Source organism: Zeus faber (genome assembly GCF_960531495.2).
Source record: "Zeus faber genome assembly, chromosome: 1".
Taxonomy (NCBI): Eukaryota; Metazoa; Chordata; class Actinopteri; order Zeiformes; family Zeidae; genus Zeus; species Zeus faber.
Window position 1 is genome coordinate 59,416,739 of NC_137193.1, and position 27,699 is coordinate 59,444,437.

General features: G+C 47.9%; 2 protein-coding genes across 2 annotated transcripts in view; one reads left to right on the forward strand and one right to left on the reverse strand.

The window, feature by feature from the left end:
- On the reverse strand, positions 1–27,473 carry crb1 (crumbs cell polarity complex component 1; the record flags this gene model as incomplete). The annotated part of the gene is made up of 14 exons (XM_079998000.1): positions 1–219; positions 5,013–5,139; positions 5,608–5,730; positions 6,406–6,450; positions 7,289–8,219; positions 9,394–9,562; positions 9,959–10,509; positions 11,751–12,722; positions 14,115–14,297; positions 14,965–15,104; positions 15,821–16,019; positions 17,805–18,029; positions 27,217–27,306; positions 27,452–27,473. The coding sequence occupies 14 exons, from the start codon at positions 27,471–27,473 to the stop codon at positions 1–3; spliced, it is 3,996 nt and encodes a 1,331-aa protein (XP_079854126.1).
- Positions 27,472–27,699, forward strand: part of anos1b (anosmin 1b) — a gene marked incomplete at its 5' end in the record, with an annotated part of 42,915 nt that continues 42,687 nt past the window's right edge. Inside the window, one exon of the mRNA XM_079998011.1 lies at positions 27,472–27,699. Coding sequence (XP_079854137.1) covers positions 27,472–27,699 — 228 coding nt within the window.

Genomic DNA, 27,699 nt, shown 5'->3' on the forward strand with positions numbered 1-27,699 from the left:
TCATATGAGTCTCTCCATGGGCGGAGGCTGCGAGATGCTCCACATCTCCACCCGCGAGCCCTCCTTCTCCTGCCGGCTGGGGCTGTAGGTGCCGTGGGTGGCACGGCGGTTGAGCGCCACCACCAGGCCGACGGTGGTGAGGACCAGCGCCAGTAGCAGCACCACGGACACCAGGCTGATGGACAGCAGGAGGTCAGCGGTCAGACCCTCCAAGGTCAGCTGAAGATAGAGAGAGGGATGGAAGGTTAACAAAAGAAACAAGGAGAGAGGAAGAGAAGGACAGAGTAGTGGAGAGAGAGAGAGCTTTAAAGAGCGTTTATTAAGACAGGGTTTATAAGGACATAAGTTTATTACTGTACACAGCTCTGGAATACTCTATTCTGATTGGTCAATAGTGGCGCTCAGCGGTCAGTTATTTCTCAACAATGGCCGCTGATCTGTTCCTAATGACCGTTGTCACAGGCAACCACTTCTCCCTCTGGACGCCACATAGAAACTATGATGTCCAATTTCACGCGTGTCACACACACACACACACACACACACACACACACACACACACACACACACTCTCTCTCTCCCCATCTCCTGACTCCATTACACCAGGCGCTCCACCCGCGCTGCCAGGGTGTTGATGGATACGTTTGCTGACACAGCGGGGGGGTCTGAGCCTCCGGGACCCTGGAGTCGCCGTGGAGACGAACCTCCCGCCGTCCGCCGCCTCTCCCGCAGCTTGGCCAGTGCCAACGCCAGCGCCACGACGATCGCCAAGGCAACCAGACATGGTGCCAGCACCGCGGCCACCAGCGAGCCATATGGAGCATGCTCCGTCTGCGAGGGGGGGGGGTCACATGGTTACACACACTGTACACATACACACGTGCTAGATCCACGCTCATGAAGCCGTCAGTGCAGGTATGAGCGGCAAAGGTGTAAATAGTGTCAAATGCGTGTTCAAGTGGAAGTGTCATTAGTTTTAGTTTTCATTCAAGAAGAAACTTAATTAAAGATTTGGACCCTTCTCATTTATTTCTTGCTTCCGCTTTGACGCTGTAAACGGGTGCAGAGCAGCGGGTGTAAGTGAGCAATTCATTTGAAGCTATAAAGAGTTGATAAAGAGAAAAAACACATCAGACCAGGGTCGATATCGGCAGATATGTCCGTATCACAAAATAAAAAGCGGTGATTGGTGCCGTCTCTAGTTCTCATTTAATTCAAATTTGGACGTTGGTGATATGTTTCACAAAAGTGGCCACGTGACGCAGGTTTAAACGGTGTTTCGGAAATAAAAGCAGAGCATCGGAAAACTTGGCAGAAAGGAATTAAAACGCATAATACACCTGCCGTCCACCTGAAACAGACCCTCTACTTATTTTAGGATCGAGAGCCACCAGTTGAGAACCACTGATTACATCAATATGGTTGTCGTTGGTTTTGGTTTTAAGATTCTGAGCAAATCCAACGGGTGCTGAAAAGAAATGACTCCAATACAGTGAAGTGAGTCATTGTAATTTGTCACTTCCACCCCTGGTAAGTGCACATATGCTTCCACACACACCACCACCACCACCAGCCAAATCACCCCCAGCCTCAAGCTCCACCTCCACCCTCTGCCAGAAACGCTCAAACAAAAGCAGAAAAAAACAACTCAGCTTTGCGTGTCGTGTGTGACTGTGAAACACACGTTTTTCGGGGACTCAAGGAGGAACCTGACGGGTCTGTTTCAAGCGCACACAGACCAAATACCTCCACCTCCACCTCCACCCCAATCACAGACCCGCCATTCCACACGCACGCACGCACGCACGCAAGCGCATACACATAGCACATCGAATTAATGTCCAACCCAGAGCCTCCCGTGCAGCAGCTGCTAACACTAATTGACGTTGACCGTCCGCTGGGTGCGCAGGCGGATGCACTCACGTGGGCGACGGTGGTCAGTGTCGGTGTCGGGGCGGGGACGCGCCGAGCTGTCACAAAGATTCACCCAAATCATGAGAAGAGCCCCCCTCACACACACATAAACACACACCCAAAAAACAAAGCAAAACATTCTCGATTGAGAATTGACTCGATTCTACCTCAGAAAGATCACCAACACAACAACACAACAGCCAGCAGCAACTTTTCTGTGTCGTGTGCCCCGGGGCAGCTTGGATCCCGTCGTTTTCCCGGAGAAAAAAGTGCTTACCTGTCATGGCCACCTCCAGCGAGAGCCCACCATCAGTCACTGGCTGCCCCTGCCGAGACGCACCGGGACGCACCTCGCTAACCAGTCTCTGAGGTGCACGGCGTGAGCTGAGCGGAACAGCCGACTCCCCGCCACACACACACAGACACACACATAAAAGCTACACAGTCAAACGGAGAAGAGCCTTGATGCCTCTCTGCTGTCAGCAATGTCAATATACTGTGTGTGTGTGTGTGTGTGTGTGTGTGTGTGTGTGTGTGTGTGTGTGTGTGTGTGTGTGTGTGTGTGTGTGTGTGTGTGTGTGTGTGTGTGTGTGTGTGTGTGTGTGGATGAATGACTCTACCTGCCAGATAAGCTGCCCTTATAGCATTTCTCCCAGGCAGGAGCGAGTCTGTGTGAATGCCACCAGCACTCTGCTGAAACTGCAATTCATACTACGTCTTCTGCGTATTTTCCATGTGTGCGTGCGCGTGTGCGTGCACGCGTGTGTGTGTGTGTGTTTTTCTTTTCATTGCTTTTGCTGGCAAAGCACAACTCTACTCCCCTTCCCTCTCAAAGGACGGCCACATCAGCACAGACACTGAAAAACGACTTCCCATTTCCTCCTCCACTTTTCTCACCCCTTTGGGCCACCTGTCCAACCCATCACTGCAAAATGTGTGTGAGTGTGCACACATATATACTGTATATATAAATATATATGCACATATATATATATACATGCATGTATATAAATATATATATATCATTTGTGATATATATATATATAATAAATGAATAGGGACTGAACTTAGAAACAGAGGAAATTAAATGTGTATGCAAAAGAAAGACTGCCTGGGTGTGTGTGTGTGTGTGTGTGTGTACGTACACGTGCGTGCCTTCGCGTGTATAGATAGAGTCAGAAAGACAAAAAAGTTTAACAAGCAGAAAATCGAGACTCAGTGCCTGTGTGTGTGTGTGTGTGTGTGTGTGTGTGTGTGTGTGTGTTTTGGTGAACCCAAGGTTATTAGAGGAATAATTCCGTCTATCTTGTTAACATAGATTATGTTGCTATCTTTGGCGTGATGCAAGCCGCCTGACGGCCGCATGCACTGCTCTCGCACGCACACACACAAGGGTGCCCGCTGGCATCCCAGAGTTAATTTTTATGCATTTTTAAGACTAATTTGAGGGATATTTAAGACTGATCTTTTGACAAATCATCTCTCTCTCAGTTAAGTACAATAGATTTGGTGCAGGGCAGAGGTAAGTATTCGCAAAAAAAATAGGGAAAGTTACAAAATAGACCATTGTATGAACTGTTTCAGTTTCCTTGTGGTCATTGATTAGAAACTGGAATAAATCAGTAGTTTTAGGGTATTAGAAAGACTACTATTAAGACTATTTAATGACTTTCAAGGACTTAATATTTGTCACTGAATTCAACTGAATTCAAGACATTTCAAGGGCCTGCAGACACACAGATTTTCTTGGTGGTGGATGGATGATGACGTTTGATTGAAGACAGAAGATAAACCACAGATGGATGGAGAGAAGACAACAGACCAAAGCTGATGAGAGAGTTTTGGTTTTGTTTTTATTGGAAAATGAGAAAGACACGGGACAGGACAGGACCTGGGATGGAACACGTGACACCAACAACAACAAGACGAACGAGCGAGATTCACATTGGAGAGCTCGCGCGGGGAGGGGGGGGGGGGACCGTAATGAAAGACAGACAGGACCGATGACGACGGTGCAGAAAGGACCGGATTCAGTTTCACCTGCGACGACATTCTGAGCCAGACCCGTCGAACGATACGAGTTAAGAGGCTCTGACGGAGGTGGAATCGAGGGGGGCCCCGATCCTCACGGTAAAACCTGGATGTCTCCGCAAGGCAGGGGGGATGAATAACTTATCCGCCTCCAATTTCGACAGGGTTTCAAGAGGTACGGGGCTCCAGGGAACTCCACCTGGACACTTCAGCGCAACACACACCAACCAGGTCACTGAGATGGATCTGAGCTGGAGAGCCCAGAGGGGGCTCCTGGGAGTGCCAGTGACCTTTGAGGGCCTTTGTTGCTGCCACCCTCCTGTAAATTCAATGACTGACTCACGCCGCAAAATAAAATGATTAATCCGTTGCGCTATTGCGTTCATCACAAACACCCAAAGTGCATAATCGAATATAAAACACAACTCTTAAAACACAATAGCTATCCTGTGCAATTGCAAAATTGTTCTTTTTGGTGTTCCCCTGTGTCGCTACGTACAGGGTGTACTCGTCCTCTACCTCTACCTCCTCAGAGAGCTGCTTCTTGACAGTGACATTGTATTTTTATTATTCAACAGTGACCTTGCGACACCATAACCCCTCGAGCACGGAGGGACACGTCAGTGTCATTTTAAGGCACGGTGAGCAGCTCCGCCCGACAGTTTATCCATTACAACCTGAGTGTGACCTGCTCAGCGTGCTCCTGATGAGCATGTTTACAGCCGACTGCACTGGCTCAGTGATTACTGGCGGCCGCCACGCTGCCGACCAAAAAATTGCCCTACAAATATTCAGACCTGTACGAACACACGTGTTTGTACAGCGCCTCCAGACAGCCGAGTCATTCAACAGGACAAATAGTTCCCAATGAACAAATTGTTCGTGAATCTTCTTGCAAACACACACACGCACACGCACACACACACACACGCACGCAGACTTTAGAATCACTCTTCTCCTCCCCAGTCCACCTCGGGCTCATCGTCCAGCCTGAGGATGAGGTAGGACAGCAGCTGGAAGAGGTTCTGCCACAGCAGCACCGCCACATAAAAGTAAATGTCGCTTACGTCCGTCTGGCACAGGTCGCCCGCGTAGCTCATGTCGCACACGCACACAAACTTGTTGATGAGGTTGCGACAGTAGCCGCCGTTCAGACAGGGGTTGGACTTGCACTCGTCCACCTCCTGCTCACACCTTTGGGGTCGAAGGAAAAGAGGACAGAAAGAGAGAAGGAGGGAGAGACAGAACGAATGAGGTTCTTGATTTCCATTCCATTGATTTCCTACATTTTTCTCGTAAGACTCTTGGGCTTGAGTCCTAACGACCAAAGTGGGTGCGGGTTTGAGCCCTGGCATGTTTATGTCTGTAGGCTGGGCGAGAATCTCAGTGACCAAAGTGGGTGTGGCCCACCGTCTTAATGTGAAGGCTGGGTTACAAACTCAATGATCTAAGTGGACGTGGCCTCAGTATTCTCAGTGACCAAAGTGGGTGTGGGTTAGAGTCCTGCCATGTTTAAGTGTGTTTAAAATGCCTGTTATCACTGAGACAGGTCTTGTGGAAGGCACTTTGGATCGCCCGTGTTTATGAAATGTCCGCAAGTTCTTTCAATATTTTTAACTGTCGGCCGCTCATCCAGAGCTGCTTTCCCCCCCGCCGCCTTACCGGTGGCCCGTGAAGCCCTGTGGACAGTCGCAGGACAGCTCTCGCTCGGTGCAGTTCCCCCCGTTGAAGCAGGTGTAGTTCCTGGTGTCGTCCCCGCACACCGACACCAGCAGCTTGGGGCGTCTGGCAGACGGCAAACACAGAAGGTGCCTCACATTCAAATAACTGAACCCCGACGTATGTACTTGTTTTGTTTTCTTCCGCCATCACTAGTTCCAGTTGTTGTGGTGGTGGCATTGCATTGGGGGGGGGGGGTCAGCGGGTTCACGAAGGGTTTGCGACTGAAATCCCGCTGTTCACCGCCAGGGAGACAAAGAGGCTTAGGAGGTGACCAGGATGATGGGATTTAAGATCTGCGGTGGATCGGCGACTCAGGGCCAAGCCGATCACATGTACCGGGGAAGACGGCGAAGACGGCGAGTCTTAAAGGCCACGAAAACTATGATGATACTGTGGATGGAGCAGCAGCTTACTGCACAAACTCCCCAGATCACGTCAAAAATAAAGTATTAAAATGTACATCACTGGGGAACCCATGACTCATAACACTGGCATTACAGTGGAACTTAATTGTAACTTTTTTTTTTTACGCTTTTTCCGGATGTTTCTGATGCTTGTTTGGCTTTCCAAAATATTCCCCCCACTGCAAGACGAATGCAAAATGCACAAAAAGCATTAATAGATTCACTTGTCAGTTTTGCAAAGGAAAGGTGGAAGACTTTGTACGCAGCGACCGAGAAACAAATAGGTAACACCAAACAAACAAGAAACACATGAGGTGAAACAAAAACAACTTACACATTTCTGACAAGAATGTACCATGGAATTTCTTCAACTCGCTCACTGGAGAGGAACAGATGGATAGAGTAGCGACAGAGAGAGAGAGGGGGTTGGGTGGAGAGAACAGGCACTGAGACACAAACAAAAGAAAGAAACAACAAAAAAGAGTTGTTTTTTTGATAAAGACAAAAAACTCTGTTGCAAAAAGCCGCTCCCAGTAAAAGCCGACGACGAGTGACTGATCCGGTGGCTTGCTGAGAGAGTCGGCTGCTTCCCCCCGTGAGCCGGAGTGACTGCGGGAGTGCGCGGCATGTGTTTACGGGGATAAATGGTTGGAGGCATTCCCCCGGTGGCTCTCGGAGGCAAACGGCGGATGACAGGGAGCCGCGCCCGCGCTGATTATTCTACAGACGAGGCCCCCGCTCCTCCTCGCCGCCTCTTCTGACGGCACTCGCTCTCAGACGCGGTTGAAATGCTTAACGGCGGCGGAGGCGCGGAAAACACTTAGAGTTGTAGGGGTGTTGTTTTTTTTGGTTTCTAATACGGGTCGCCTCAACTGAGCGAGCCGCGCAGATTTATTTTCTGCGCGGCTCTTTTTCACTGCTGTGTTTTCGCGGCGCTTTCAAAGGAGTTTACTTAAGAAAAGAGTGCGGAGATGCACGCTTTTCAAGACGCAAATAAAAATATGTGCGTTTCTTTTATGTGGTTTTTCATTGTCGTTCAGTGCGGCTGTTGCTTCTGGTCTGTTTTTCGACAAGAGAGAGAGAATGGATGACATCCATGAGGCAATTATTAAAATATAACACATTTTCCATTCAGTTGAGTTCAGTTCTATTCTAGTTCATTCTGGTGTAATTGAATGTATTCTGTCCTACCACCTGTCCTTCCCAGTGTCGCTTACTTGCAGTGGGGCCCGGTGTAGTTCTCAGCACAGAGGCAGGCGTAGCGGTCAGGGCCGTGCAGGCAGGTTCCTCCGTTGGCACACAGGTGTCTCTCGCAGACGTCCACCTCCTCGTCGCAGTCGTCCCCCGTGAAGCCGAATGCGCAGTCACACTCGTAACTCGTGCCGCTCACGCTGCAGTTGCCGTGGGCGCAGGGGCCCGAGGCACAGGTGTCGGTGAAGAAGTCGCAGCGCCGGCCGGCCCAGCCCTCGGCGCAGCTGCAGTGGTACAGGTTGAAGAGGTCCCGGCATGCGCCGCCGTTCAGGCAGGGGTCGGGGTCACACACCGGGCCCCCGCTGCAGCCGGCGAGCGGGGGCAGCTGCGACGTGCGCACGAACTGCTCGTCCTGCGTGCGCGGCGCCATGACCTCGGTAGAGCTGAAGTAGGGGAGGGCGATGCCGCCCAGCTCCACGGTGCCCAGGCACCCGGTCAGGGTCCAGCCCGCCTCGGGTCCCAGGCCCCCGAGGAAGATGTCCACGCCCTGCCGGAGGAAGTTGAGGTTGTTGCCCTCACTGGAGGAGGTGCTGGCCTCCTCCGCGTCCTCATCCAGCACCAGCGTCCAGCGGGAGGTCTGCGCCCACGGCGCCGCCATGAACAGGTGCACACTGTGCCACTCCCCGTCGCTCACCATCCTCCTGCTGCTTAAGCTGACCATGGACGAGCCCTCCCGGGTCTCCTCCCCCCCGGCCGTGCCGTGCACCTCCATGAAGAGCAGCCCGTCCTGGACGGAGAGGGTTATGAAGGCTGGGCCCTTCTCCGCGTGCAGGACGGCCGCGTGGCGGTTCCTGGTGCGTAGGCTCAGAGACACGCTGGTTAGATTTCTCTGGATGACTCCATTACCCCGGTAGGACAAGATGCTGCTGTCGTTCAGGAAGGTGGCGTTGGAGTAGCCTGGAGGTGCAGAGGAAAGCAGAGAATTGAATGGTTTGTTGTTGTTGTTTGGATTCCTTGGCTCCTCCTTGCAAAAAGAGTCCAGGTTTTATTCAAAGAGACTAAACCCCTCCACTGCACACTCGTGTTTGTGTGTGTGTGTGTGTGTGTGTGTGTGTGTGTGCGCAGGTCCGTGTGTCAAAAGACATGAACGGTGTTTTTTGATGCATTATTGAGTTGGCCTTATAGGGCAGAAAAGTGCTTTGGGAATTCAGTCTATTTACCATTTTACAGTCCATTTAATCATTTGAAGTAAACCCTTGGTGATGGTCTTCCTCTGTTGATTTGATCTATTCTTATTTGCTTCATAGACACTAAGACACGATGATGTAGGTGTGAGTTTTTCAGTGAACTCATTAAACAGTGCACAAAAGTGCAATACGCTAATTTGATATCTAAATCCTCCAAGACAGACAGACGAGTCGATTTATAGAAAAAGAAAACATCTGTGATGTCACAAAGCCGGGTCTTCAACCGTCTAACAGCTAATCACAGAGAATGGGCAGACGGGCAGCTATGCAAATCATCACTAATCCCTTACAAAAGGGCCAATCTGGCCTCGCTCCCGTCCTGCTTCATAGAGCACATATTGCACAAGAAGATTAAGGCCAGGATACAGTTCAGCATGTCGTAACCGTGTGTTACACACCAGCTGAGAGGAGACACCGTTCACAGAAAGATCACAAGCTCAAAGATGAGCCGGGATACATGCAAGCCTAATTTGTGAACACCTTCATTTCTTAGGCCTGGTTCAAAACAAATATAAATAATGAAATGATTGAATAAACAAATCAACAAACAAATAGAAATAACCAAATAAATACAATAGCATCAATGTAGATTATGTATAATGTATGTATATATGAAAATGAATATATGTACATATATATATATATATATATATATATATATATATGTTACATTGTTATTGTTATGTCTCTTTACTGTAATTCCTTGATGCAAAAACAATATGTCAATATGTGACAACCACAAATAACATCACCATGCACTTTCTAGATCTCATCTCATCTAGATCTCATCTCATTTACAGAAGAATCTGAGATGCTCTCCTGTTCATGACGTGATCAGAGAAAGTACCAGCCGTGTTGAGCAAGTGAACCCAGTAAACACTCACACTCATATCCCTGGTTGAGGGCCAGTCTGCACTCTGCGTCGCCGGGGCAGGGGGAGAGCAGGCACCAGTGGACCTCCTCGCAGCGCCACCCTGCCGTGTGGGGTGGGCATGTGCAGGCGAAGTCGTCCCACAGAGAGAAGCACCTGCCTCCGTTGAGACATGGGTTCCTCTGAAGAGGAAAGAACGGGAGAACGTCAACAAATATAAAAAAAAAAACACCTACAAAAAAAAAATTGTGTGCCGTGTGTGCCGATGTGAATGACACTGTAAGAAAACTTGGATATAGGCCAGAGCAAACAGAGTGGGGCAGTCGCAACTAAGTTCTTCGGTGACTGCGATTGCCCCTGTGCCTCAGTTATCGATAAATAAGGCATCAGCGAGGGGTGAGGGCAGATTTTACACATCTGGGTGTAGGAAAAAAAAAAAATACTATGTTTTCCTTTACATTACACTTAAGGAAATGAGGTTGAAAAATGAACTTACCTGTGTGACAGTTTATACAAAAAATACTTTATGACAGATGAACTATAGATCAAAGACTCCAATTGTGTGTTTTTCCACTCACGCTGCAGACATCGTCCCCTGAGCACCCGGCGCTCACGTTGGCCATCACCTCCAGAGGGTACGACATCACAGCCGCGTCCAAATCGAAGAACTGCAGCCGCCTGTCGTTGATCCTCAGGTCCTGGACGCAGCCTTTGAAGTCGCCCCCGAACGCCGACGTGGTCCTCCGCTCCGGCAGACCCCCAACGTGCACCAGGTCCTCCGCCCGGACACCGAGCGTGCCGACATGCACGTGGCCCTGTTCCTCCGCCTCCACGTACAGCGTCATGCGCTCCCCTGCCACCTCCACACTCACAAAGTGGCTCTCCCCGTCGCTGACGCCGCTCCCCCCCTCCAAGCTCTCGGAGTTGTTGACCTGAACTTTGACCTTGCCGCGTTCCAGCCACATGTGCAGGTACTGGCTGCCGTTGTTGGCGAGCGCCAGCAGGAGTCCCGTTTTTCGCCGGGTGCGCAGGAAGAGGGAGACGGTGAGGTCGTGGGTGAGGTCGTCCGCGACGGTGAATGCGGCGTAGCTTTCCGAGTCCTCGTTCCCAAAACGCGCCGTCACGTACTCTGGAAGGGGGAGCCGAAAAATACACAGGTTTTATCGGGTAAAGAGGGAGCAAGGAATAGTGAAACTTTCATTGTGGCTTGAGAGGTGGAAAATCTGGCTTCAGAAAGTAAAATTACAGTCCAGGACTTTGAGTCAACCGTGTGAATTTGCTGAGTAGCGTCAACCCAGAGGGCGCATCTGAAGAGTGGAATCAGATGGATTAGTGCACGGAAGGAGCAAAAACATGGCAGGGACTTTTACATGCTCAACCAGAAATTTTCCACCTCTCATCTTTACTTGATATCATACAAAAAAAGGGGGGAGGAAAGTGCAGGCAATTTGAGCTGCCGTCAGCCCTCATAGACACTTTCTCTCCCAGCGTCAGCGCTTTCCCCCTGTGGGTCCGTCACCATCAAGTCAGCCAGAGCAGTGCTAAAATAAAATAGTAGAGTCGGAAGGACACTGTCAAAGTGTGTTCATATTCATCAATGTTACGTAATGTAATATCATGTAATCTTTTTTAGATACTCGGAGCTTCCGTGAGCCGGGGTGCCCACGTGTTGCAAGCAAGTGCGTGCCTCTTATCAAAGTCACTGTGATTGTTAATCTGCTTTGATAGAATCAAGATGCTATAGATATCCTCCATGGAAAAAAGGTTCCAATGAGTTCTAACCAGAATACTGAACGCTACTTATCCTCGCTTTTTATCTGATACACCGGTCTCAATTTCTTATAATTGCCTTGGCATTCCACCTTCTCTTTCTCTTTCACGTCCTTAATCCAGTCCATTAATTGGATCTCTCCCTGTCTCCTTTGCCGTGACTTTTACCTGGCCTCAATTCGACTCCGTGATTCTGTCACACAACAAGAGCCGGGGATGTTATTCAATTAGCTGATTAACAAATGTGATCAGAGTGACCTAGTTATTCTCTCTTGATCAATCAAAGTAGCTTAAAGCCTAGCCTTACAGTCTGGTTGATTGGTAGATCCCACTGTATGGACTTTAGCTTATTGCCTATAAAGGCAAAACTGCGTTGATTAAACGGTTAAACTTTTACTCGTCTTTTTGTTGTACTTGTATGTAACAAACTTGACTTTCTCTAGGGAAGATAGCTCATTTTGAAATGGGCGAAGCAGCCAATGTTTAGCCGTCAGCTTTAGAAGACTTCAGACAGAACCAGAAGGTAGAAGTGACATGAAGCAGACCTGGCTTTTTGTTTTCCCTACTCTTAATTTTAGTTGTCCGTGGCTGTGAACGTACCCTCCTCACAGTCTGGTCCCTCGTAAGGCCTCGGGCACTTGCACTGGTAGCCCTGCCACAGGTTGATACACTGGCCTCTGTTTTGGCAAGGCACGTCCAGGCAGCGGTCCCTGTGGCTGCAGCCTTGAGAGACGTTCTCCGCTGAGTCGCTCAGCCACTCTTGGGGGACGACCAGCTGCCAGTCCACGTATACGTCCTGCATGCAGCCGATGAAGGCTGGGAGGCGAGCGATGTCTGTGGGACTGTTTGAGTCCTCCGGTACGCCTCCGATGAATGTGGTTCGGAGGGGCGACAGCAGAGCGGCCAGAGCTGTCTTAATCGGGGCAACTACATTGCAGACTTCGCTCTCGCAAACCCCTGTGTCGTCCAAAAGCCTGAAGCTGAGCAGCGTGTTATCCAATACGGCCTCCACAGCGTGCCATTCTCCATCTGTCACATTGAGGGGAAGCTCCAGCGCCTGGCTCTGGCTCTTCATCTCTGTCTCTTCTCCGGCCAGGGCCTCCTTACTCAGTGTGAGACGCAGCTGCCCCCTGTCCAGCTCCAGGCTCAGCCGCAACCCCCTGCTATGGCGCTGGAAGAGCACCGCCCTGGGCAGAACGGTCCGGAAGCTCAGGGTGACGATGCAAGAGGTCTCAGAGTCCCCCAGGGGGCTCTGCAACAGCAGGTAGCCGCTGCGCTCAAAGGAAAAGGTGGTGGTGGTCTGACAGACGGGTCCGGTGAAGCCGGGGGGACAAGAGCAAGAGTAACCGTGGGTGTCGTCCGCCAGGAAAGGCGTGCAGCTGCCCTGGTTCTGGCACTGGTGGCTGTCACAGCCGACCAGCTCGACGGTGCAGTCCACGCCTCCGTACAAGACGCCATCTTGGCTCTGGCTGAGGCAGTGGCACACATAGCCGCCCACACGACTCTCACAGCTGCCACCATTCTGGCACGGGGTGGGGTCACATTGGTCTACCAGCTCCTGGCACAGCGTGCCTGCAAACGACATATACAGTTCATAATTTCCATTCAAAGTATTCAGAAGTTTCCTGTAATGAAGGTAACAAAGACAACTTCTAGCAATCAAAATACCTTAGTGTAATGTGTGTATTTGTGTACTTTACTCTGGTCAGGTCACTGAATATAACACCTGCTATGATTTCAGATTTCTATCAACAAGTCACGTTCTTAAACTGACTGGGCTCGTGTGGGCAAGGTCTGTTGCATCATGACACTCAATGTGCCAAATGGTAGTCATGTGCCAGCTTCTCACTAGATCAGCAAAAGCCACGGACACGGCAAATGACCTCACATTTTCACGTCACACCCTTTAAATATTTCCATCCTGTGTTTATCTGTAAAATTCAGAATGTGTGTATGCCATAGCCATAACAATGGATTTGAATCGTGAAATGGGAAATCTTAACGGGAAGCATAGTTTTTCCTCTGTTTACCTCCGTATGACAGCGAGGAAGCGATATGAAACAGCTAATCATAATCAATGCCATCCACTAGGGGAAAGAAGAATCCAAATACATGTACAACAACAACATGACAGGTGGTACACATAAATATCTCCACACAGGTCACACAGGTCAACATAATGAAATCTGTGTTACCTGTTCCGAGCCACAGAACACCCCAGACCCATGGTGTGAGCATCCACATCATGCTGGCACCGTTTCCACCACAGTAACTACGCGGTCGTTTAGGGGCACCATGCTACTCTGCGTTCTGTGAAAGCAGCGCCTGGCGTCGGCCATACCCCTTAGCCTGGTCTACCTCGCTACAGCCACGGAGGAGGCATAGAATGCTTCCAGTCAGGAGACCGGCAAAGCCAGATCCTAGGGATTAAACTAATGCTATTTAGCCACCTTGGGGGGTGGAGTGGGGGCAGGAGGTGTGAGTGGCGACTGGTTAGGAAGGCAATTTTAGAAACGTTGCTAACAGGACTTCACCTCTGCACCTAGGTCACCGGGTTGTGTATGTGGGAAAACTACAATATTACGCTCCTGAACCTGAAACTGTCTGTACATCTGAACTAGGCAGATACAGTTATGTATGACGAGCAATAGAAGTAATTTGTGTCCTTATAATGTGTTTTTGGTATTTTGTATGACCTTTGCATAAATCTTGCACATACTCTTGAAGCTCTTTTATAATCCTCTATCTTTGAATGGAAATGACTGTCAGCCTTCAGGCCTCATGAGAATGTACAGTACAGCACTTCATTGAATCGGATGGACTGGAGTGCTTGTGATACGGGGGATAAAGGGGTGATTTAATTCAGTCCTCACAATGGTACAGCAGCAAACACACCTGTCCGATGCAATTCTCGGGCATATGTTTAAATTTCTTATGTGACTCCGGCTCGTCACAATGAATTACCGGCGGTTCCTGGAGGGCAGCTGCAGATGTAGCCCGCGGCTTTCCGCTGGTCATAGCGTTGCGGCAGCAGGGGCTCACTGCCGTACAGGGCCTGCCACGAGAGCTCGATGCACCGGCCTCCGTGGGCGCAGGGCCCGCTGCTGCACTCTCTGATGTCAATCTCGCACTGATGCCCCGAAAAGCCTGCGGGGGGGAGAGGCGAGACGCAGGCAGCGGTTCAGCTGGGATTTGCCATTCTGCAAATATTTACTTTGTACATCAAGCATGTGCGCTATGCATAAACACCCAGTGATGCACATACTGTATGTGCAGACATATGTGTAGAGACATGTGCACTCGCTGGCACACACATACACAGAATTAAATATTAGTGCAGCACTTCAAAAATACATACATACATGTAATAGTCTTCTTTTTCCTACAGACAATTTTCTGATAGTTATTTCTGTGTTATCCAATAGTAGCGACTAATTGAGGTGTTTTCTGCATCCACAGGCACATGGCCAAATTAGCTGCTATTTTGTTCACATGCATATTCCATAGCAGAGATGAATGCTTTGATATAAAGCCAAAATTGTGTCAGATGGATAGACGGACGGAGAGACAGAGAGTTGTATACAAGCCTTCCTCCCTCTTCACTTCTTCTTTGTAGAAAACCTTTTATTTATTTCATATCTTGTTCTCAACCAGAACAGTCCTTAGCCTCTGGCTAAAAGTGGACAATTCACTGTCTGTGTGTGTATGTATGTGTGTATGTGTCTGTGTGTTTGTACACTGTATACTCGCACACTGGCACACTCTATCCATGCATTATGCGCACAGTGTGACTGGAGTGTTAGTACTCCGGTACCTGGCCAGCAGTCGCAGGTGTAGTTGCGTCCACTGTCCTGACAGGGGGCGCTGTTGAAGCAGGGTTCTGACCTGCAGGGTGAAACAGGCGTCTCACAGTTTCGCCCTGTGAAAGCCCTCCCAGAGCAGTCACAAATATATCTACAATGACACAACAATCAAGAGGTTATTACACTGAAATCCACGGTAAATTAATGCTATTCCTCATAGCTCCTGACACAGTGGTACCTTGAGTTACGAGTGCACTAACATACGAGTTTTCCAAGTTACGAGCCGTCGTTCCGTCGATTATTTTGTATTGATTTGCGAGCAAAACTTTGAGTGACGAGGAGCGTGCTTCAGGTGCCGCTGCTAGTTGCCGTGGCGAGCGAATGCGGCCAGCATCCCGCGTCTCACTCCTTCACTTCACGTAGTTACCTGAGCGTGGAAGCATCTCTTTTGTGTTTTGTGCTCGCAATTTGTGCTTTTTGTGCAGTTATTTTGCCAATTTTTTGCTGAGAAGAAGAAGCGGATGATGTCCATTGACTTAAAGCACAAAATAATAGAAAAACATGAGCGAGGTGTGCGTGTGATGGAATTGGCGAGGCAGTACGAGCGTAGTACTTCTACCATATGTACCATACTGAAGCAGAAGGAGACAATAAAGAGTATTACGCCAGCCAAGGGCGTTAAAATAATGTCTAAGCTGCGGACCGCTGTCCATGAAAAGATGGAGAATCTGCTGTTGGTGTGGTTGATGGAGAAGCAGCTCGCAGGAGATAGCGTGACGGAGGTTATCATCTGCGAGAAGGCAAAATTGTGCTCTACAAATCCATTGAATCACTCCATCTGACCCTCTTGCACTCTGGGCTACTTACTCATTCACCCCGTCTATGCACAGAGGCCCGTTTTGGCACGGCCCGCTCTGGCACTCATTGGTGTTGTTTTCGCAGCTGTCGCCCTGGAAACCGGGCGGGCAGGTGCAAGTGAAGCCGCCGCCGACGTCGTCGTGGCAACTGCCGCCGTTCAAGCACGGCTGTGAGTGACAGTCGTCAATCCGGCGCTCGCAGGTAGCGCCTGTGTTGATCAAAGAGCAGGAACAAAGACGTCAGCGGGTCGGCGCCGAGGAGGCCGGTCTGGTCAGATCAGAGCTTCTGCCGAAAACCACGGGACTTTCATGTGGACGGGCTGTGATCATGTGCAAAGTGCTGTTTTTCTTTTATCTTAAAGCTATTAAGTAGCCACACTGTGAATACACGAAACATACATGTTTTTTTGTCTTCATCCATTCCCTTCCCCTTTTCCCCCTAAATAATGCACTGCAGTGCATACACTGGTAGCTATATGGAAGACGGGGAGTGAGAAATATATAGTAAATAACACATGACTCAATCAATTTCACATGAATCATCCATCAACAGACTGATTCACCTTTGTGGTGTCAAAAATGTTATAACCCTTAATTGTTATATTGCATAAGTGATGTTTACCACAATCGCTTAAGTTCATTTATTTGTATGGTTTTTGAGAGACAGTTTTCAGCAAAGGGATGAAGAGGGAGGGTCTTATCTCTAAAGTGATGATAAGACTTCACAACCCCCAGTAGTTGGTAGCTGTTGGATTCAACCCGGTCTCACCCTTTTTTGTGCTAATAGTCACGAAAATGTATCTATTGAATCTTGTCCTGGAGCAGGATTGTCTGACTTTTTCATGCTACACATAACAACATTTAAACCAATTAATTTGAATGGAGAGATTTTTTCGTGCAACATAAAATTAAATTAAAACAAATTCATTTGAATCTGAATATTTTATTTGACTTTAAAAGGAGGGGGGGAGTTCTGAATATAACAAAATAAAGGCGTAATACTCGTTTGGCTTTCCCTCGATTGAATGGTCAAGGTTAAATTCAAGGGTGGGCGAGAATATGGATATAGGGTCATCCCCTCAGTATGAATTTCATTCATAGACACAATTTAACTGGATATAAATGCGCGACTGTGTACCCATCAGCCAGTGTGGTAAACATTGAGGGTAACAGCGAGCTCCACCAATTAGAGACATCGCTGTTACACTTAGGATTATGGGTAGTGCAGTCTCCATGACATTGTTAATAAAACAGCATTTTCTTAGAAAGGAGGTTGATATCATACAGACTCGTGGCTTCTACAGGAGCAAAAACAAATCATGTTTTTCTTCTTTTTTTTTTTTAATCTTTCAAAGTATTGAACCCAATCACACACATTAGCCAGGATGTCACGGCAACGAACTAATCAACGTCGGACTTCTCTTGCAAAAGGTAAAGATGGTAGGAGAGCTGAACACCAGAAGGAACTTCACAAGGTGTGGAGTCCCCAAACTGACACATACATCCGAAGTTTGGTGTTTTTTTTGGATATATAAGTTCCGACCTAAAGCAGACAGTAAATATTCATTATGTAAAATATGTCGACGGGACGTCCTGACGAAGACGGACAACACCAAAAACTTTATTATTTATCTAGACCTACTTGTCATATTAACTTTGTTTTTGATTTGATCAAAATTTTATTTTTGTGAAATGTTAATTAAAGCGGTCGCACTTCAAGTAGTAATATTCATAGTTTTTGTTTATTTATTCTTAAAATGATGCTTACTGACGAGACATGTTTTATTTTTCCTATTCAATAAAAACTATACATCTACATGCCTTGATGATGTCATTCTTTCTATAGCCTGCTTATCAATTGTTTTTAAGCTCAATAAACACAGATAATATTTGACCGGAATCTCTCCAGTTTGTCTGGGAAATTGAAATCTTCCAGGACACGTTGACCGGCACCCATCTTTTCTAACGTAAACTCTGATCCGGTGTCCTCTCACCTGTGAACCCGGGCACACAGACACACGAGTACCTTCCCACTCCGTCCTCGCAAGATGCCCCGTTCCTGCAGGGCTGGGAAACACACTCATTAACATCAATCTGACAGTGGACACCCTGAAAACCCGGCACGCAGAAACACGAGTAGCCATCACCTCGGCTTCGGCACAATGCACTGTTTTGGCACGGGTTTGGCAAGCAGGGGTCCACTGTGGCGGGAGAGGCACCTGTAGGGGTCGACAGAGATGGGCATTCTGTAAAAGTGGTGGACATGTTAAAAACCTACGATACAACTCGCTAATAACATTCACGGGCTAATGCTCTTTAGGGAAGGAGACAAATGCAACCAAGGGCAAAAGTGAGAGAAAAGCCATTATATTAATACCCACTTATATGTGTAAATAAGAAACAAACAAGTAAAAATAACAAGACTTTTTTTTAAAAAAATAATAAAAGCACCTTCCTCTGCGTTGGTTAAAAAGAAAAGCGCTTGTCACCAATAGTACGACGAGAAGAGCATTCATGAGGGTATTTATGTATTTAAGGGCCTCACAAAGCATCTTGTCTGGCTGCCATGGTAACCCATTCTCCAGTCTCTGTTCACTCTATTGCCATGGCGACCGCACGCAAAACAAAAGTCATTTGAGGCATTTATTCATTTACACTCGTGAGTCTTCTCATCAGCGGGATAAAAGTGGTCCTCTGCCCCAGCTGCCTCCTGTTAAAACATGACTTCCATACTAATCACTGGATCAGCTCTTGGGACGACTCCTCCTACATCAGCATTTTAAAGTGGTAATCCGTTAGATTACCACAAGATTATTTTGTTTAAAATGTTTTGTTTGAAACAGCTATTGACGATGATGATGATGATGATATCAAGACAAAAAAAACCCATCAATGATATAGTAATATATAGTAATATTATTTTGTAAAATGTATAAACAAATATTCCCAATAGTCGTTAATGTTGCAGTGTGTAGAATTTACGGAATGGACTTGGCAGAAATGTAATATAATATTCAAAAGTATGTTTTAATTAGTCTATAATCCCATGAAAATAGGTATCATTGTGTTGGCGTTACATTAGAATGAGTCTTTTTTTATCTACATAGGGAGCGGGTACACTTCACGGAGGCCGCCACGTTGCGCTGCCATGCTTCTTCTACAGTAGCCCAGAACGGACAAGCCAAACACGGTCTCAAGAGAGGGCCTCTCACGTTTTTTGCGAGTGTCGCAGCCACCGTCTCTCCCACGGAGGCTGACATGCTGCACCGCTACGGGGAGAGTTGAGTTGGTGGCGAACTGCAACCTTACTACCAGATGCCACTGAATTCTACACACTGCACCTTTAAGTGAATGCAAATTGTAATAAAATCTTGGCACTATGAATAGTGAATACTTTAAGAAATAAATAATCAACTTAAAAATATATATTTTCTTTAATTAAATCTCAAACAAAATGCTAAAGTATTTATTGATATTTATTTATATTTATTTCTGTCTGTACTGGACAGTACATTCGCAAGAAATACGACACTATGTCGCAAATAGAATAACCACAGTTGCACAAACAGCAACAGCTACAGAAACAAAACGAATATCTCCGCTGAATGGAAGGAGCAACAGAGACCAACGACACATTCGACTTTGACTGACATTGTACGTTATTTCTGTGTTAAGTTGAAGATCAGCTCACGGAGAGCCTATAAATAACAGACTACCCATCACCCACATCCGACATTATTCATGTCTCCCCTTGACGAGTGCGCTCCATAACCCCGCTCCTTGTATGAGATTATATCACCTAACAGCGCTTCTTTAAGTTGCCATGACACCCCGAAGAAGAACAGACGGGGTGGGATGAGAGGCAGCGGGGCCTCGTCTGCACCGTCACAAAGAGAGATGTTTGTACGTACATCTCACTGCCACCATAGCCACGTCCCGGTCATGTCATTTCATGTCTGGAGCGACGCACCATCATTATCTCGAGGGTCCAATCAGAAGATGAAGATCGCAATCACGGCCGCATCGGGCACTTAAGAGCCACCGACTTGGGAGCCACGCTCCTTGTGCCACTTGTGGAGCTAAGTCAACGTCCAGCGAGCGTCCACAGGTTTTACAGACAGCAGCTTAGCAACGTCTTCACTTAGACTCAGCACGACTCTGCTGTAGTAGGGCTGCTCCGACGGGGGTGTGTGGATTGTTGTAAATATTTTAGGTACTTGTATCTTTGTTGTTTTGAGCAAATGTCTGTTTTGGGGGTTTTTGTACTGCGAGGATAAGTTGCCAATCAGATCGGACACGGATCCGACTTGTTAGTCCTCTGAGTGGCAGCGTAAGTATCATGCGTAGACACTCACCCACTCACATCCACCTCCCAAGTACATGCATAACAATATGCAATCACTCAACACCCACACGTTCTAGAACGCAGTTCCATGTTTGGCCTATTGAAGACTGACTTGCTGGTGACTGAGGCCAGTGGTCCTACTCCACCCCCCATGAACCTGGGCTCCGTGAAGGACCCAGAGACCAGCCGCTGGTCTAATCGCCCAGATTGGGCGGCCAACTGCACATCCCCTCCCTCAACTTGTCACTGTCCTTTCATATGCTAATAGCACGCCCGGCTCTTTGTTTGACCCTATCTACGTGTGGGGGCACCTGACAGCCATCTACTGGGACTCATGAATGCTGTGTCTGTGAGTGTGTTCCTGTGGTGATAACAGAACAGGTCGGTGAGCGATCTGGTGGAGTCATAGACCTAAAGTGCACAGTCTTATCCCAGCACCACCCCCTCACCCTCACCCCTGCCCCCCTTTACAACCCCACCCCATTGTCAGTCCAGTCTTTGTCATTCTTTATCCTCCTCTGTCTTCTTTGAAAAATGTCTAGTTGTCAATGCATTGAAAGCAATGACGTCATCTGGCAATGTTCTAATTAAGATTCAAAGCAAGTCCCTGGTCAAATGCATGCCCAATTACTACTTCCAATTGGACATGGAAAGTTGTCTTATAAAAGGAACAGTGGGATATCCTTACGTGTTCTGCAAGGTTAGATACAAGACTTGCTTTTAAAAAGAGAATTACTGGAGTTTTTTGTTGTTTTGAGGGGATGAGGATGAGACACAAGTGCGGGATGAGACATACACTATGCACTTGCTCTTGCGGGCATGGGTCACGCATAATTAATACAATGCAAACACATATTAGGCTAAATCTACCACTCAACACCCTACACTCACCACCAATAAGTCGCCGACTGTACATCAAGAACATGAACTGAATTGCTGAATAAATTGGAAAACAGATTGCCATGGCCTCTGGCGTTCGACTGAAGTCAGTGAAAAGTCAGCCCCATGTGTTGTTAGACATTAAGGTTAAAATCAGAGCTGGCGTTAAATGGAATTAAAAGGATGCACAATCACTATCAAAAGCAACATGAGTGATAGAGAAACACGTCCCACCAGCCAATAGGTGAACTCTGAAAACACAAGCAGAAGAGGAAAGCCACTTACCGTCTATCACAGAAAGTGGCAAGAGCAATAGGGTGCATGCAAGTAATTCAAAGCAGTAACAATGCATTGAATCCATAGTGGTGACGGACAACCATCCTGGTCGTTATTTGGGAAGATGTGTCTCAGGACGCAGCGCTCCTCTGCGCTCCACAAGCACCGGATGCGCACTTCCCTGCTGCGCAGCCGATGGCGCGGCGCGCTGGGCAGAGGCATTCAAGTGCAAATCCATAACGAGGTCCATGTTGTCCGGGTTAGCCTACACATCCCAGAGTTCCATTCGAAACGGACGCGTTGATGATTGGTTCTGGATTGGTTTTATTTTTTCTTGGTCACTGGAGGAGTCGGGATATTTTTCCAACTGAGGGTGCTGTTGTTGTTGCTTTTTGTGCGTATTTACGCATCTACAGTTTACTGGTCACAACTAGTGACTAGTAAACTGCGCTGCTTTATCAAATTCACTGCAACTGCCCAATCACCGGGGAGGGCGGACCCTGCCATGATATGGTGTGTGTGTGTGTATATATATATATATATATATATATGTATATATGTATATATGTATGTATGTGGTATGATGGTACAGTATTTGTCATTTATTTTTTGTTTTGTTCTTTTAAACAACTTTTCTTGTGTTTCAAACTCGTGCCTCACAACTCCCTCAGAGTGTTCCCCCAACACCTGTGATATGTGGAAATACAAGGTGTTAGGTCTGCTTTTTCGCATGGCACTAAGGCACTTTGCACTGTTTGATATGTGTGTGGAGGAGTGACGCATTTATCAAAAATATTCGTATTCTTACATAGCGCAAATTGACTGGCTGTTTCTTATCAAGTGCCAGCTAAATTATGTCTTATATGCAACAAATATGAGATTTTTAAATGAAAAAATGGCGGCGAGGCTGTTCCCTTGGGAGGTTCTTTGCGGCTTTCTTTCATGTGTAGGGTTGGGTCAAAGTTGCGCGTTTGGCCGGGTCAGGTCTGGGATGGGGTCCACGCGGCCGCGACCAGGCAGACTGCACCCCTGCCTTGATCTGGTTGTGCTTCGCCTATTCTTAAATGCCAAAACTCAAACTCAGTACATACACAACACAACAGGCTGTGGTGGAGGAGGAGCGTGAGTGATTGAGTGATTCATGTTCGACATGCCTAGAGGATTCGCACCCCCACGCTCCGTAATTTTAACTGCATTTACCAACAGCACACACTGAGCACTGGGGTTTCCAGGGCGACGGGGATCTGGTGGACTGGTGTGGGGGTGTGGTTGGCCGGGGGACAGCGAGGTGGGCCCCCTGCCGGCTGGGTTCGGGGTCCTGGCGGCTTGCCCCTGGTGCCGTGTGGTTTCTGGCATGCTGGTACTTTCCGGGGCACCTTGAAGGCTGAATGCCATTGTGGGTGTGGGTTGCGGTGCGGGAGGCAGCTGTCTGCCTGGCTCCCGCTGCGTGGCTTCTCTGCGGTGGGTGCCCCGGGTGCTGGCGCTGGTGGAGGGGCCACATCTATCCAAGCACAATTGGCTGCGTGGGTGGGCCCTCGGGACCTGTGATCGGGTGGGGCATCTGACCGGTTGCGGTATGGCGGGCCTATGGCGGCCTTTGTCCGTGCCTGCTGTCCATGGCACGGATTCTGCGCTTGCGGGTGCGTCTTAAGCCTGCACGTGGAGGCGGATCGTATGTGTATACAGGGTCTATGTTTATATTTTTCCAGGTACAGGATTATTTGTCCCAGTTTCCGTGGTGATTCTCCCCCTCTTAGAGAAGTAATGATGATTAGTTGTTCACAGATCAAAATGCGGTAAGATCGTTCTCCAAAGAGAGGCTGGGAGTGGTGGCAGTCTTTAGTTATTGCAGCAGTTCTTGATGATTAAAGAATGACTAAAAGAAGTGGCATTGCAGTATGAGAAGTTGAACTCCACTTGCATATTAACTCTGTCCTAGATGCAATGGAATAAAAATACTCGGTGTTGTATGCCCAGCATGCTGACAGCACAGGTTAAAAACAAGAATAGAGAAAATAGATAAGAGATAATAAACGGAGGAACCCCTCAGGTCCGGCGAGGAGGTGCACATTGCACGATTTTTTTGTCTAAAAGGGGATAATTATATGTGTAAATTGCTTAAAAATATGATATTTCTAAAAATTAAAAGATATACAAAAAATTTGCAAATTTTTTTGTTTTTTCCAAAAACTATTCACAGACCCCCTAGCTAAATGCCACAGACCCATGGGGGTCCCCGGACCCCATTTTGAGAAATCACCGCTTTATTGGCGGTATTACCGTGACTTTTGGGTCCCAAAATTTCTCACAACAGCCAGTAGAAGGTGTGACAAATTGTCTTATGTTCTTTCTTCCGTTATTATTCATTTGGAGCCAGAACCGCTCATGGTATGCCTCATAATGCACATTTAGGCCAAGCAACAGATCGAGGTGAAATAATAATCTTTATTACTGTAACCCTACCTAAACTGAAATAACATCACCAGCCAAAGTGAAGATATTCCACACTGCGTATTTGGCAACTGTTTCATGTGAATTTGAGTATTGCATAGCCTATCTTTATTATACCATAGAGGATGGAGTTAACGCCAACCAGATTTTATAGAAATTATAATATATTTCAAACCTATTCAACTACATTTTTCTATTAAACATATATCGATCAAATAGCAACTAACAGCCCTAAGTACCAGCAGGCTGATTAAGAACGTGATCTCTATCAAGGAGAAGTACCGGTGAGCGCCCAACATTTGATGAATCTCAAATGTTTTTTTCATGTTTAACATAAAAGGCAGTTGAGAATCTTTTCTACTTGACGCATGTGGTTTGTGATTGGGGACAGAATCAGTGTGACAACATCTTTTCTCCACGCGGTGGCGCTGTAGGTCCGTTTTGACACGGTGCCAAACTACAACGGAGACATGATTTATTGTCTCGAGAAATGTCTTTTTCATTCATTTACAGAGCTGATCTTTCAGGGTGGGCTATTTGACTGGAATCCCAGAGATGGACGTACTTTGGATCAGTTGTGACTCGTGGAGGTTAATTCCTTTTTTATTTTATTGTAATACAAAATGTGATATGGATGTAATATACAGTATAATATAGTAAGTGGTGTATCTGGGTTAGTTATTGAGGGAGTTCATGTTTATTATGAAATGGGATTTTGTATGATTTATGTGTATATCAGTGTGACCTCTCTGATATAACCGTCAATTTTGAAAAAAGACTATTCATAATCATTAACATGATGTCCCCCAGCGGCTGGTCCAGCGAGGCTCCACCGGGGCCACTGGGGAGCAGGTGCCTTGCCCAAAAAGCACGTTCCCATTTGCCGCTGATCGCACTGACGGAGATTGGAACCGGCACGGCGGGGCTTTTCCTTTCACCTCCGATCCCCCGTCCCACCCCACGCGCAGACAATGCTATTAGAAACACAAACTCTGAATTTAGACTAACACAAACGGGCCCCGGTAATCGCCGGGTTTCCTAAGCCGTGGTCTGGGGGCCGGTGACAGGACAGTGGGGGAGGCCGACGAGCGCAGAACGGTTCCATCTGAAGGGGACTAGCTAACGACCACTTCAATAACCTCCGACGGGAACCCTGGGTAATGCCCGGGATTAACGACGGGAACGCGCAGGCTTCGGCGGGTGCCGTGCCGAGGGTTATGCCAACGATGTGCTAAGTACAGTATGGGATTACCTTTGAACGCAGGGGCCGCTCTCCCTGCTTTGTAAATCATAAGCACACCCTGTGTAATTGTACAAGGTCTTACGAGGGATGAGCTTTTTTTCGGGGAGGTTCTAGCGGGGGTTTGGATGGATGTTTGGATGTTAGATGAAGGGTTTTTTTTACGGTTTTATTCGAGCCGCTCTCATCTCATAATGTGGCTGTTTAATAAAGCCACCAAACAGGCCCGGTTTATGAGACCACAATCGGATGGGGGGGGGGGGGGGGTGTTCTGTCCCTTGTTAGTTGAGATTATGAAACACCATCTCCCTCACGCACGACCAAAGAACGACAAGATTCAAGTGGATCAGAGACCGAGCGACCCGTACTCCTGTCCCACTTTCTGTCTGAGGCCAGACAGCCCAGAACCAGAACCCGACCCCGTGGGCTGCGCAGACAGCTTTGTGTCCAAATCTGGCCTGACTCCACCGCGTGGACGCTAGGGGTTGGAAACACAATAACGGATTCCCGTCCAAATTCCGCTCCACTTCGGCCATCGCTCACTCACAAGTACTCACAGAGAGTCGGGATGTGATCGCTTCTCGTCAAGGTTTGTCCTGGGAAATAAGATATAGTCTGCGCCGACCCCGAAAGGGGGGGGGGCTTTGAATAGTTTAAAGAAACCGTATGTATTCCCAGCCGTCCACTGACTAAAGAGCTGTGTGACTGGTGTGTCCATTCTGCTCCCTCCATCCCCTTCCTCTCCCATTCACTGTTTGCTTGTATTACTTTGTCACTTTGTGTAAATCACTTTGGATATAACTCTCTCTCTGTCTGTCTCTGTGGGAGATGAGGCGGGGATAAATGGAGATAGAACCGACTGTTTAATTATGTCTTTATGTCAAATGGGGATCATATGTCCCTTTTGTGAATAGTTTGGGGTTTTTTATTAAGACCTTCAGAATTTGAAATCTCTCCCTCTGTTTCCTTTGCTCTTTCTCTCGCTCCATGGATTCTGTATTGCTCTCTCTCGCGCACGCATACATTCGCAGACATTTGGCTTCAATAAAGAAGATTTGCGCAGACTGAGTGCTTCTGTGTGTGTGTGTGTGTGTGTGTGTGTGTTTTGGAGGGTCTTTAGTCCACTAATGGTTTATTCAGGAACATGAGTACAGTGTTTCATGAATATACAAAATGTACTGTCTGTCTTTAGACAATGGCCAACGATTGTGTGTGTGTGTGCGTGTGTGTGTGTGCATGCGTGCACGTGCGCGTGTGTGTGTGTGTCCGACCAGAGAGGGATTAGGTGGTCCTCAAATCATGAACACAAAAATATTCTCTCTCTCTTTATATGCGTGTGTTTATCTTCATCACGATTAATCGCCATTTTTACATTCACTCAAATTTGACCTGAAAGAAAGATATTTGTTTCTACTTCAAAAGCAGTGCATTGAGTTATAACAATGCTGTGTTTAATGTTTGTACTATGTTTCCTAAAGACTGGATCGCCATCTACCATCGACCTGTATAGAATAGTGAGCCACAGCCCTGCTTGGCTTTCCTACTACACATTCAGGTAAGATCCTGCTGGCGGGATCTGACTAAATATTTATAGGACTCCTTTCCCTCCAAAAACGAAAACCTGGGTGATTCTTTTTACAACTCATTGCAGACAGGAACGACTTCCCTCACTGCGCAACACTTTTGCTCTAAACATCTCGGGCCTGGCGAGCCCCCTCTTGGCTCCGGAGACGAACCGACTGATTGTTTGGATTGACTGACTGGCTGTGTGACAGACACCTCCATCAACACGATGTGCGAGTCCCTTTCCGTCTATTAGGGTTTAAAGTTCCCCCATTAGTACGCGGTATTTATTACTCCTGGAAAGAAGGACAGAAAAAAGTCGCGTATTTTCTTTTCTCACCGGAATAACACCGTTTTAATAGAATAATATCCCATCGCTTAAGCCATTACCTCATAAGAATAGCATCGCATAGAATAGCAGAATAAGTATGATAAACCCTTTAAACAGGAAAGTTAATCCAACTGAAATTGTTCTTCGTTAAAAATATGGGTCGATGTTTTTGGTTTGTTTGTTTGTCATTATGTACACACCTGCATTGCATTGGTGACTCTATTCCAATGGATGAAAATAAAGATTCATCATCATCCTCCTCCTCTTCATCATCACCACCCTCCCCATCCCCATCCTCATCATCAGCATCAGCATCATCACCAAGTCGCACGTGCAGCGCCTGTGGGAGTGTCCGCGAGGAGGAGAACTCGCTCGAGGGGGAGAACTTGTCCTCCACTCTCAACTCGGAGGCTGCGGGGGGGGGTCGACGGTACGCGGACGGTACTCGCACCTTTTGGCTTCCCTCGCCGCGAAGAGCTCCTCGCGTCCGGCGGCTTCCCGGCTATCGGCACCACCCTCCCTCACCGCCCTCACCGCCCTCGCCGCCCCCGCCGACCCCGCATCCCGAGGCGCGTCATGGCGGCGTTCCGGCGCACCGCTGCCGCGCCGCCGCCGCTGCTGCCGCTGCTGCTGCTCCTGACGCTGGCGCTGCTGGGCGCGGCGCGCGCGGGGGGCTCCGCGCGCCGGACCGCGGCGGAGCGCGAGCGCGAGGACGCGGAGGAGAGGACGAACGGCGCGCGCTGCACGTCCCGGTGCCTCGCGCTGCACGTCGCCCAGCTCGCCGCGCGCTTCAAGCACGTGCAG